Raw genomic sequence first — 11642 nt, 5'->3', positions numbered from 1 at the left:
AGTAGCTGGGATTACAGGCACCTGCCACCATGCCCAGCTTATTTTGTATTTTTAGTAGAGACAGGGTTTTACCACATTAGCCAGGCTGGTCTCAAACTCCTGGCCTCCAGTGATTGGCCCACCTCAGCCTCCCAAAATGCCGGAATTACAGGCATGAGCCACTGTGCTTGGCCGAATCCACATTTCTAACCCCAAAGTGTCAATTTGCGTAATTAGTTACATTTCTCCCATATGTGCTTTATCCATTTTATGCATATTTATACATGAGGTGTCATCATAAACTGATATGTTTTTACAAGTCACCTCACCACAGCTTCACATTCCAAAGCATGTATTCTTCAGAGTAGTCACATTGAAAGGATATTTATCCAAACATTGCTGCTGCATAAAATATTTTTGAAACTTCCCTTAAAAATACCTTTCTAATTTGAGCCATTCCAGGAAAGCAATCTTATTAATTTATGGTCACCCTTTAATTTTGAACCAAATTGGTGTATCCAGTTTGGGAGCCTATATTATTCACCACGAGAAGGTGGTTTTCCTGCAGCAATGAAGTCCTTTTATTGTTGCCCAAAATCTAGAACCAAGACACCTATCAAAAAGTGTTTTGAGGGGTAGCATTGAAGTAGGGAGCACTGAAATATAAAAATCATTCTCTTGGCATGAGAGCTCTTGGGATTTTTCTTTGATGGTCTCACAGTCAGTGGATCATCTGGCATGGTGTCTCATTCATTAACATAGCATTATTATTGTTATTTATAACGAGAATAAGACTTGTAATTGGTTACAGTAAATCAGATTATTCAGAAACCTTGGCTGTCACTTGCATTTTGTTAGAGCTTTACTCAGTAATTCAGTGATGGTTTCACAAATGGCCATTTGGGCAAACGGTACTTTTGGGCAGGCGTGGTGGACTCAGTGTAACAAAAAAACATTACCAAAAAATGTGACATAAAGCACCAGAGTACTAGCCTTACAAAAATTGTGTTGCTAAGGTATCAGCGAGGAGTCACTGAATTTCAGAGCTGGCAGGTAATATGTGATCTGGCCCCTTTATGTGAGGTAAGTCACTTTGTCCAGATTTTTCTTTCTTTGTGATGGAGTGGGGAGAACATGAACCATCAGAACACTCACGTAGGTTCAGGATTGGCCTTTCCAGGGGAATTGCTGGGCAGCCCTGGCTTGCCAGCCACGGTGGTCAGGAGGTGGTTTTCCTGCAGCAAGGGCCCTGGGCCTTGTTCCTGATTCTGCTTTATCTCCACAGAATGTGGTGAAGCTGATGCGAGGTCTTCTCCAGTGCATGATGAGACAGGTAGGTAGAACGCACACACATCCTTGCCAAATGGGCATTCCATGTCATTGTAATAGTGACAGTTAACATGCTTAAGATGTCTTTTACTTTTCTTCTCAAGAGGAAGAGAAATTTAAAATGTTTAGCTTACTTTTCCTCTCTTTTTCTTTTTTTTTTTTTTTTTGTGACTGGGTCTCACACTGTCACCCAGGCTGAGTACAGTGGTGTGATCACGGCTCACTGCAACCTCAAACTCCTAAGCCCAAGTGGTTCTTCCACCTCAGCCTCCTAAGTAGCTGGGACTACAGGTGTGTACCACCACACCTGGCTAATTTTTATTTTTTATTTTTTGTAGATACGACACCTCACTATGTTGCCCAGGCTGGTCTTAAACACCTGGATGCAAGTGATTCCCCCGCCTCCTGGCCTCCCAAAATGCTGGGATTACAGGCATGAGCTACCATGCCCAGCTACTTTCTCTTTCTAAAATTATTTCCAGTAACTTTGCTATTGAACCACAGTCTCAAAGGACAGTTTCTGAGAATCTCTTTTGGAGAGTTACATGAGTAAAAGGAGAACATGCTTTTTTTTAAAATGGGGAAGATAACTTTTTTTAAAGGCGCTTCTAGAAAGCCATACAGTATTGTTTATTCCATCATGTTTATAAAAGGTATATTTTCATTGAGATGAAATGCTTGAGTTTTGAAAACTTGATATTATTGTTTAGTGGTATTTTCAGTGAGAGGTAAATAAAACAGTTCATTGAGCAGGTACCGTATATGGAACATTATGCTAGGATCTCCACAAATTCAAAGATGAAGATGACACAGTCCCCACCCTTAGTCAGCATGAGCAAAAACATAGTAGCTCTTTACCTTTCAACATTAAGAAACAAGAAGTTGAAATTTAAACAGGTCCCTTTTCTCCCCTCTTTTTCTCTCTTTTACCTTCCCTCCATCTCTCCTTGAGTATCTACCGTGTGTCACAGCTGGGGATACGTAGACAAGGACACCCTTTGGCATGACCCATCACTCCTGCAGATGAGATTCTCCCCAGGCTGGTACATTTCAGGCGAGTGGGCGAGAAGAATCACCAGCACAGCCCCTCTGTGCGGTGCCCCCTAGCAGCTGACTTCCCTCCCAGAAGCGGTAGATATGAGCTCTAGATCCAGGTAGCTGGCCTTGGCCATGACCTCTGCCAGCCATGAACCCCGGTAACTGCAGAGTGGGCTTGCCTTTCCCTTAGGTGGCCAAAGTGGAGAAGTTCAAACACACTCAGAGCACCAAGGACAGCCTGCATGCCAAGTATAACACCGCCACCTGTGGCACAGTGGTGGGCGATGACCAGTGGGGCCACCTCCAGGTGGATGCCACCTCTCTCTTCCTCCTGTTCCTGGCCCAGATGACTGCCTCAGGTGAGCCGGGGTCGCTGGAGCCCATTGTATAGGGAGTGGCAATCCAGAAAAGGGGTGGGAGGAGGGCAGGCAGCGGTCAGGGTCTTAGGCCGTTTGTGCTGCTTCACTGCTTTAATAAAATACCTCAGACAAGGCCAGTTTTACAGAACCAAAATGTGTTTTCTCACAGCTCTGGAGGCTGGGAAGTCCATGACCAAGGCACCACCAGGCTCAGTTGTCTGGTAGAGGCTCCATCCTCCAAAGAGGAGGATCGCTGTGCCCTCACCTGGGGGAAGCCAGAAAGGCAAGAGAGCCAAAGGCTCCATGAAGCCTGTTTTGAAAGAGCCTATAGCTGGGCACAGCGGCTCATGCCTGTAATCCCAGCACTTTGGGAAGCTGAGGCAGGTGGATCACCTGAGGTCGGGAGTTCGAGACCAGCCTGACCAACATAGAGAAGCCCCATCTCTACTAAAAATACAAAAATTAGTCAGTTGTGGTGGCGCATGCCTGTAATCCCAACTATTCAGGAGGCTGAGGCAGGAGAATCATTTGAACCTGGGAGGCAGAGGTTGCCGTGAGCCAAGATCGTGCCATTGCACTCCAGCCTGGGCAACAAAAACGAAACGCGAAACTCTGTCTGAAAAAAAAAGAAAGAAAATCCCTTCATCCCACACATGATGGGAAGAGTCCTCAGGGCCTGATCTCTTAATGGCCCACCTCTTAATATCATCACATTGGCCGCACCTCAGTTTTGGAGGGGACCCATTCAGACCATAGCAATCAGTATTTTAAATCAGCAGTTTACACAAAAGAAAAGCATGCTGCCTGTAATCCCAGTACTTTGGGAGGCCAAGGCGGGCGGATCACGAGGTCAAGAGATTGAGACCGTCCTGGTCAACATGGTGAAACCTTGTCTCTACTAAAAATACAAAAAAAGTTAGCTGGGTATGGTGGCATGCGCCTGTAGTCCCAGCTACTTGAGAGGCTGAGGCAGGAGAATTGCTTGAACGGGAGGCAGAGGTTGCAGTGAGCCGAGATAGCACCTCTGCACTCAAGCCTGGTGCCTGGTGACAGAGTGAGACTCTGTCTCAAAAAAAAGAAAAGCATGCTTCTCCATATTCTGTGCATTCTCCTCTGTGATAGGGCAGGGAGTGCAAGGACCCTGTCTGTAACCTGCAGAGAGGACAGTCAACCTCTGCCTGGGCCCCAGCAGGGTGAAGGCCATGGAGCTGGCTGTCTCAGCTTCCCTCTGTTGGGCACACAGCCTCCTTACTGTCACTCTCTGCTAGTTCCTAGAGCCACATAGGTCAGGTCTAACTTTGACACTTAGCTGTCTGGAGACCATCCCCCACCTGCTCTTAGAGGATCAGAAGCCCTGCCCTGTCAGCTCTCCTGCTCACTACCCTGGTCACCCTCTTTTAGACACACCCTGACTTTTCCAAATTATATCTGAACAACACCATATCCACCACTTGGCAGTGTGCCCAGGGTGAGCTGAGCAGCCTGTGGCACCTGTGCTGTGAGTAGGCTCACAGTTTGCAGGCAGCGTGCCTTGTTCCTCTTGAAGCTGGCGCCGCTGGCCTCTGTGGCAGCCTGGACGCCAGGCCTCTGTCTCCCCGACTAGGGTCTCACACCAGGCGATCCCTCTCTCCCACAATGGCATGTGCCACAGATGCTGCCCAATTTAGGGCACTGAGCGCCTGTGTCTTGGAGTTCTTATCACCTACCTGTCCAGTCAACTGATGTGCCTGAGGCCTCCCATTCATTGCAGACTGCAAATGTGAAACTCTCAAAATACCAAAAATCAGTAAGCAGTATTGTTATGGCTGTGAGAATAAATCACACATTTATGCAATTACTTTTTGGCTATGAAAGTTAATATGAGCTCACTGTAGATACCTTTGAAAATGTAACAGAATATAAAGAAAAAGATTCCACTGCCAACTTTCATTTTGCTGCACCTCCTCCAAGTCTTTTTTTCTGTGCATTTTTTTTTACATGTTTAAGGTCACATTGTATACATAAGCATAGTCTTTTTATTACATAGCATTATGACAAGCATTTCTTCCATGATATAACAAGCTTCTTCATAAACATTATTTTAGTGAGTTTATCAATGAATATACCATAATTAACTATTCCTTGAGTCCTTCTTTAATTTATTTATTTTTATTTTTATTTTCTCTTGAGACAGTTTCACTCTTATTGCCCAGGCTGGAGTGCAATTGCATGATCTCGGCTCACCGCAACCTCCACCTCCTGGGTTTAAGCAATTCTCCTGCCTCAGTCTCTAAGTAGCTGGGATTATAGGCATGTGCCACTATATATGTGTAGTTTTAGTAGAGACAAGGTTTTTCCATGTTGGTCAGGCTGGTCTCAAACTCCCAGCCTCAGGTGATCCGCCCGCCTCGGCCTCCCAGAGTGCTGGGATTACAGGCGTAAGCTAACATGCCCAGCCCCTTTCTTTTATTTATTTATTTATTTATTGAGACAGAGTCTCTGTCGCCAGGCGCCAGGCTGGAGTGCTGTGGCGTGAGCTTGGCTCACTGCAACCTCCACCTCCTGGGTTCAAGCAATGCTCCTGCCTCAGCCTCTCAAGTAGCTGGGACAACGGGCGTCTGCCACCACACCTAGCTAATTTTTGTATTTTTTAAGTAGAGAGAGGGTTTCACCATGTTGGCCAGGATGGTCTCGATCTCTTGACCTCGTGATCCGCCTGCCTCGGCCTCCTAAAGTGCTGGGATTACAGGCGTGAGCCACCGCGCCTGGCCCCTTTTATTTTGCTATTATAACTAATGTTGCAATACCAACCTTGACCCCATCTTCATTTACCTCCTTCTGAGAGTTAGATATCGCTCAAAGGCAACTCATATATATTGCCAAATTGTTTTCAGTTTCTAGCTAAACTTAGTTCTGATTCAACTTCTAATCTGGCTTATTAGTTAAGCTTCCCTCATTGATGTAAGTGTCCGTTTCCTATTATATCCATAGAAGCTTCCAGAATTCATGCTTTAAAAATACCTGTATTTGTTGTAGCTGACTGTATTTTTGCGCAGGATTAAAGGCCAGCTCCTGGAGCTGGCGACTCTGCTTTCCCTGTCTCCCACTGGGAAAAGTATTTGCCCTTCTCTTTGGCTCACTCAGAGATAGATCAGTGTCTCAGGTTCTTCTGGGCTAAAATCCTTGCTTTGTTGGACCCTTCTCTGCACCAATCCAACCTGTACCAGAGGTCCCAAACCTCTCTCAGCCCTTTCTACTCAGGCACACACAGGAAAGTGGAGCCCTCCCTCCCTCCTTCCTCCCTTTCTCCCTTCCTTCCTTCCCTTCCTCCCTCCCTCCCTTCCTCTTTCCCTCCCTGCCTCCTTCCCTCCCTTCTTCCCTCCTTCCCTTTTCTGAGATTAGACATTAATAGTTATGACTTACTTCAGAGATGCCTTTGGAAGAAAAATGAAAATGAAGTTAAAAGGGTTTATTTCCTAGTGTGATATTTGTAATTTGTGATGGGCAGCTTTCTGCGACATGACTTCATAACCTCATTGTTTTTCTTTGCTAGGCTTACGTATCATTTTCACCCTCGACGAGGTGGCCTTCATACAGAATCTTGTCTTTTACATAGAAGCTGCATATAAAGTCGCTGTAAGTATCAACCCTGGTAGCCTTTTCCGATGTGCCAGTCATCAAAAAGAGTAAAAATCATGCCAGGTGCGGTGGCTCATGCCTGTAATCCCAACACTTTGGAAGGCCAAAGCGGGCGGATCATGGCGTCAGAAGTTTGAGACCAGCCTGGCCAGCATGGTGAAACTCTGTCTCTACTAAAAATACTAAAAATAGCCAGGTATGCCGACGTGAGCCTGTAATCCCAGCAACTCGGGAGGCTGAGGCAGGAGAATCACTTGAGGCAGAGGCAGGAAGCTGAGAATCACTTGAAGCAGAAGTGGGAGGCCAAGGTTGCAGTGAGCCGATATCATGCCACTGCACTCCAGCCTGGGCGACAGAGTGAGACTCTGTCTCAAAAAAAGGAATAAAAATCATACAGTTTTTTTGAGGGCCAGACTGTTTGCAGCTGACCAAAAGGTTAGCGAGACTAAAGCTATGAGATTGTGTCACCTCCACACACAAAGTGCGTATTTTTGTCCTGGAATAGGGTTGGGAGTTTCATGATTTTGAAATGTACTCTGTGCTCTGTCTGAATCCATTATGCTTGTTTTATTTCTATTTATTTATTTTGAGCCAGAGCCTTGCTCTGTCACCCTGGCTGGTGTACAGTGGTGTGATCTCAGCTCGCTGCAGCCTCCGCCTCCCAGGTTCAAGCAATTCTCCTGCCTCAGCCTCCCAATTAGCTGGGATTACAGGTGCCCACCACCACTCCTGGCTAAGTTTTATATTTTTAGTAGAAATGGGGTTTGCCATGTTGGCCAGGCTGGTCTCAAACGCCTGACCTCAGGTAATCCTCCTGCCTCGGTCTCCCAAAGTACTGGGATTATAGGCCTGAGCCACTGCTCCCGGCCCATTATGCTTGTTTTATTTTTTTTTAATTTTTTTATTTCCATAGGTAATTGGGGAACAGGTGGTGTTTGGTTACATTCAAGTCCTTTAGTGGTGATTTGTGAGATTTTGGTGCACCCATCACCTGGGCAGTATATACCACACCCTATTTGTAGTCTTTTATTCCTCTCCCCTTTCCCACCCTTTCCCCTAGTCCCCAAAGTCCATTGTGTCATTCCTATGCCTTTGCATCCTCATAGCTTAGCTCCGACATATCAGGCAGAACATACGATGTTTGGTTTTCCATTCCTGACTTACTTCACTTAGAATAACATTCTCCAGTCTCATCCCGGTTGCTGCAAATGCTATTATTTCATTCCTTTCAATGGCTGAGTAGTATTCCATCATATACCTAACAGTTTCTTTATCTACTCATTGGCTGATGGGCATTTGGGTTGGTTCCACGTTTTTGCAGTTGTGAATTAGGCTGCTGTGAACATGCATGTGCAAGTGTCTTTTTCACATAATGACTTCTTTTCCTCTGGGTAGATACCCAGGAGTGGGATTGCTGGATTAAATGGTAGTTCCCATTATGCTTGTTTGAAATAAGATCCTAAAATGTCCTGCGGGATGCATTTGTGCTGGCCTGAGTTGGGGCTGAAGAGGTAGTAACATTAGCACCTTGGTGGGCACTGGGGTGCCATGAGCATCACCCCAACTGGGCCACAGGTAAAGGGGCTCAAGCCAGGCGGAGCCCCAACTTGGGCCAGACTTGCTGGGTATAAATGTATATAAACCCCCTTTCCTCCCAGCTTCTGTCTGGTTTGGAAGGCAAAGGCTGAGGGACCTTTACACAACAACCCCAGTGTGCAAAGCTGTCGGGGAAGGAGGAAAAGGGTAAAAGGTTTTTGTTTTTTTGTTTTTTTAAAAAAAAGCCACTGTGAGGCCAGGCGTGATGGCTCATGCCTGTAATTCCAGAACTTTGGGAGGTCAAGGCAGGCAGATCACGAGGTCAGGAGTTTGAGACCAGCCTGGCCAACATAGTGAAACCCTGTCTCTATTAAAAATACAAAACTTAGCCAGGCATGGTGGTGGGCCTCTGTAATTCCAGCTACTTGGGAGGCTGAGGCAGGAGAATCGCTTGAACCTGGAAGGTGGAGGTTGCAGTGAGCCGAGATCATGTCATTGCACCCCAGCCTGGGCAGGTGACAGTGCAAGACTCCAACTCAAAAATAAAAAAGCCACTGTGATCTAAAAGAAGGTCAGCAAAGGTTTTCTGTAAAGGGCCAGAGAGTAAATATTTTCGGCTCTACAGGATCTAGGGTCTGTTTCCTAGGTACTTGGCTCTGCCTTTCTAGCATAAAAGCAGCCTTAGACAGCACATAAACAAATGAGCATGGCTGTGCCCCAGATAGACTTTGCAAAAATAGGTGGCAAACTAAATTTGGTCTTAAGGCTGGAGTTCGCTGACCCCCAGTCTAAAGCAGTGATTCCCAACCAGAGGCAATCTTGTCCTCCCAGGGGACATGTGGCGACGTCTGGAGACATTTTGGTTGTCACATCTGGGCAGTAGATGTTACTGGCGTCTAGTAGGCTGAGACTAGGACTGCTGCTAGACATCCTAGAATGCACAGGCTAGTCCCCCACTATGCAGATTACCTGGCTTGAAATGCAGTACTGCTGAAATTGACAAAGCCTGGTCTGAAGGAACTTGAGAAGTCTGTGGAAAGGGTGGGCATTGAGTTGGACCTTGGAAGCTGAGCAGAGCCTAGATCAGCAGAAGGGAGGAGAAAGGGAGTTTGGGTGCAGGAATAGCTTGTGCAGTCCCAGAGGCAGGAACAGGCTCTGAGTGTGGCTGGGTGGGCTAGGGGGTGCTTGAAGAAAAGGGTACAGAATAAAGGAGTAGACTTAGGGGGAAAGCTGACTTGGAAAAGAGTAGAAAATAAACCCAGCTTGTGGATGTGTCCAAGAAGGCCAGATCATGGGGCATATGGCCATCCAGAGAGAGAGATGTGAATATGATCCACTAGGAAATTCACCATTCGTCATTTTAGACCCTGAAGCAGATGGAAGCAGCGATCTATGCAGTTTTTGAGGATGAATCACCCAGCACCAGGGTTGGAAGAAAGGTGGGTTGGGCCTCAGGAAGGTGCAGATGAGAGGAGTACTCAAGGAAAGAAGTCAGTTTCAGTCACCAGGCACACTCGGTGGGGAAGTTGCTCTAGGATGCCTGAGTCTCAGTCTCCACGTTTTGAAAATGTTCTGGCCGGGCACAGTGGCTCATGCCTATAATCCCAGCACTTTGGGAAGCCGAGGCAGGTGGATCACCTGAGGCCAAGAGTTTGAGACCAGTCTGACCAATATGGTGAAACTCCATCTCTACTAAAAATACAAAAATTAGCCAGGCATGGTGGTGTGCGCCTGTAGTCCCAGCTACTTGGGAGGCTGAGACAGGAGAATCGCTTGAACCTGGGAGATGGTGGTTGCAGTGAGCCAAGATTGCGCCACTGCACTCCAGCCTAGGTGACAGAGCGAGACTCTTTCTCAAAAAAAAAAAAAAAATTCTTTTTTTGAGATTAAAAAAAAATAAAGACTGAATTGTTGGCATCAGTCCTGTTTATGTTAGGTGGTCAGCTTTCAGTAGTGCACATAACATTGTTTCAAAACAGCATCCCATATGTGGGTTTTTAAATGAAAATATGAATGATAGGTTACGTACACACATACCAAGTCCTCTGTGTGCCAACATTCTGAGTCAATCCCTGGTAATCGGTTTGTAAATACCACGTAGGTTCGTGTTCTGTGTCTCAGTTGTGACTTTGGCTCCAGTTACTTGCTGAGCATTTTTTCCCCCAAGAGGTAATGCTAAAAGTAGGTACTAAATTATTTTAAATGCTTTTGTTGGCTTCGACTAGTTATGAGCCATGTGCTAAAGTTTCTGTATTCTATCTTACAACTTAATATAAGTTCAAAGGCATTGACTAAATAGAGAAGCAGCATTTTATTCGATTTTAAGAAGACAAAGTATTTTGTTCTCCATATATCCAGAGTTTCTTACAAATGAATACCTTCTAGAAATAAGAAATTTGAGAGTGTTGTGGCGTGCACTTTTGTCCCATTTGAGTATTTTCTTCTAAAATTCTGCACAGAGGTCTCAGGAACTGAAATTGAGGAAGAACACAGTATGAGTCTCCAGGGCCTCCAGGAAGATCCACTTGTGTTTTAGTGTGCCTGCGGGAACATAAAGGAAGCATTTTTCCCATAGCACTTCTCATATACCTCTCCCTCACCTCTGATTCCTACCTTTTTCTCCCCCAGGATTATGGAATGTGGGAGCGTGGAGATAAGACTAATCAGGGCATCCCGGAGTTGAACGCAAGCTCCGTAGGAATGGCCAAGGTAACAGTTGCCCTGCTTGTTCTTCCTTCTGCACGTTTTTACTGCTTTGATTCTGTTTCCTTCATCAGGAGTTTGGATTTAATCTGATTAGCATATGTTTTCAAAAGTCGACAGCAAGTATGTGAAATTCAAGTGGCACAGGTACCCCAGCCACCTGAAATTCTAGGTAAAGAGGGTAGATTTCCAGTGCTGAAATCTGCACATGGCAGAAAGTAAGAGTGCCCCATCCTGGTTAGCCGCTGCCATCACCCACGGGTCTAAGCTCTTGCTGTTGCTAAATAAGCTGCATGTATAATGTCCGGTCTTCTTTTCTGGGTCACAGAGAGGACTGAAGAATATCACCACTTTGTAGGTTGGGCTCACAAGTTCAAAAGTCTACAAGGTCAGGCAAGTAATGGATGCAGAATGAAACTAGCCAGACAGCAAGATGGGAGTGGGGGAGGTATTGGGGACACTGGGAAGCTTTCCCTAAAGGTATTCTGATTCAAACTCATATAAAATACTCTTCAAGCCAAAAAAAACACACCTATAGGGCAGATTTAATCTGTGCGTTACCAGTTTGCTTCTCTTGCCATAGACTTATAGGGTGCCTCCTTCCTTCCCTCCTCCAGGATGAAGCATATTTTTTGGACAGGGTAGAGCCTCCAGGGCTATAATTTTTAAAGCAACAACAAACATGCTCTCTTGAGGTAAACAGACTGAAAATATACTTATTACTAAAAGAATTAACTTTCTGGAGTGCCAGAAGTTTGAAGATAACTGTTAAAACATGTGAGAGAAAAGACTCATGAATTTACTGCACACACCCACACAGTGTTATGAACTTGTTAATTCATTTTTTGGTAGAACACTAACTTCACTTTGGAAAATGTTTTTCTGTTTTCTCTTTCTTGTTTCTGTAATGAGCAGCAATGTACAGGAGAGCTCTGATCCAGTGAAAATAAGAATAGGGTGGGGCACAGTGGCTCATGCCTGTAATCCCAGCACTTTGGGAGGCCGAGGTGGAAGGATAACCTGAGCCCAGGAGTTCAAGACCAGCCCCAGCAAAATGGCGAGACCCTGTCTCTACAAAAA

At 45.7% G+C, this 11642-nt stretch overlaps 1 protein-coding gene across 1 annotated transcript in view; it reads left to right on the top strand.

Moving 5' to 3' along the window:
- Positions 1 to 11642, top strand: part of PHKA2 (phosphorylase kinase regulatory subunit alpha 2) — a 105086-nt gene that overhangs the window by 37851 nt on the left and 55593 nt on the right. Inside the window, exons 3-6 of the mRNA XM_037742817.1 lie at positions 1265 to 1312; positions 2537 to 2705; positions 6238 to 6320; positions 10488 to 10649. Of these exons, the coding sequence (XP_037598745.1) occupies positions 1265 to 1312; positions 2537 to 2705; positions 6238 to 6320; positions 10488 to 10649 (462 nt within the window). The remainder of the gene's footprint in view (positions 1 to 1264; positions 1313 to 2536; positions 2706 to 6237; positions 6321 to 10487; positions 10650 to 11642) is intronic.

The sequence above is a fragment of the Cebus imitator genome, unplaced genomic scaffold (assembly GCF_001604975.1).
Source record: "Cebus imitator isolate Cc_AM_T3 unplaced genomic scaffold, Cebus_imitator-1.0 Scaffold128, whole genome shotgun sequence".
NCBI lineage: Eukaryota > Metazoa > Chordata > Mammalia > Primates > Cebidae > Cebus > Cebus imitator.
Note: the sequence above shows the minus strand (reverse complement) of the source record. Positions and strands in the feature narration are given on the sequence as shown.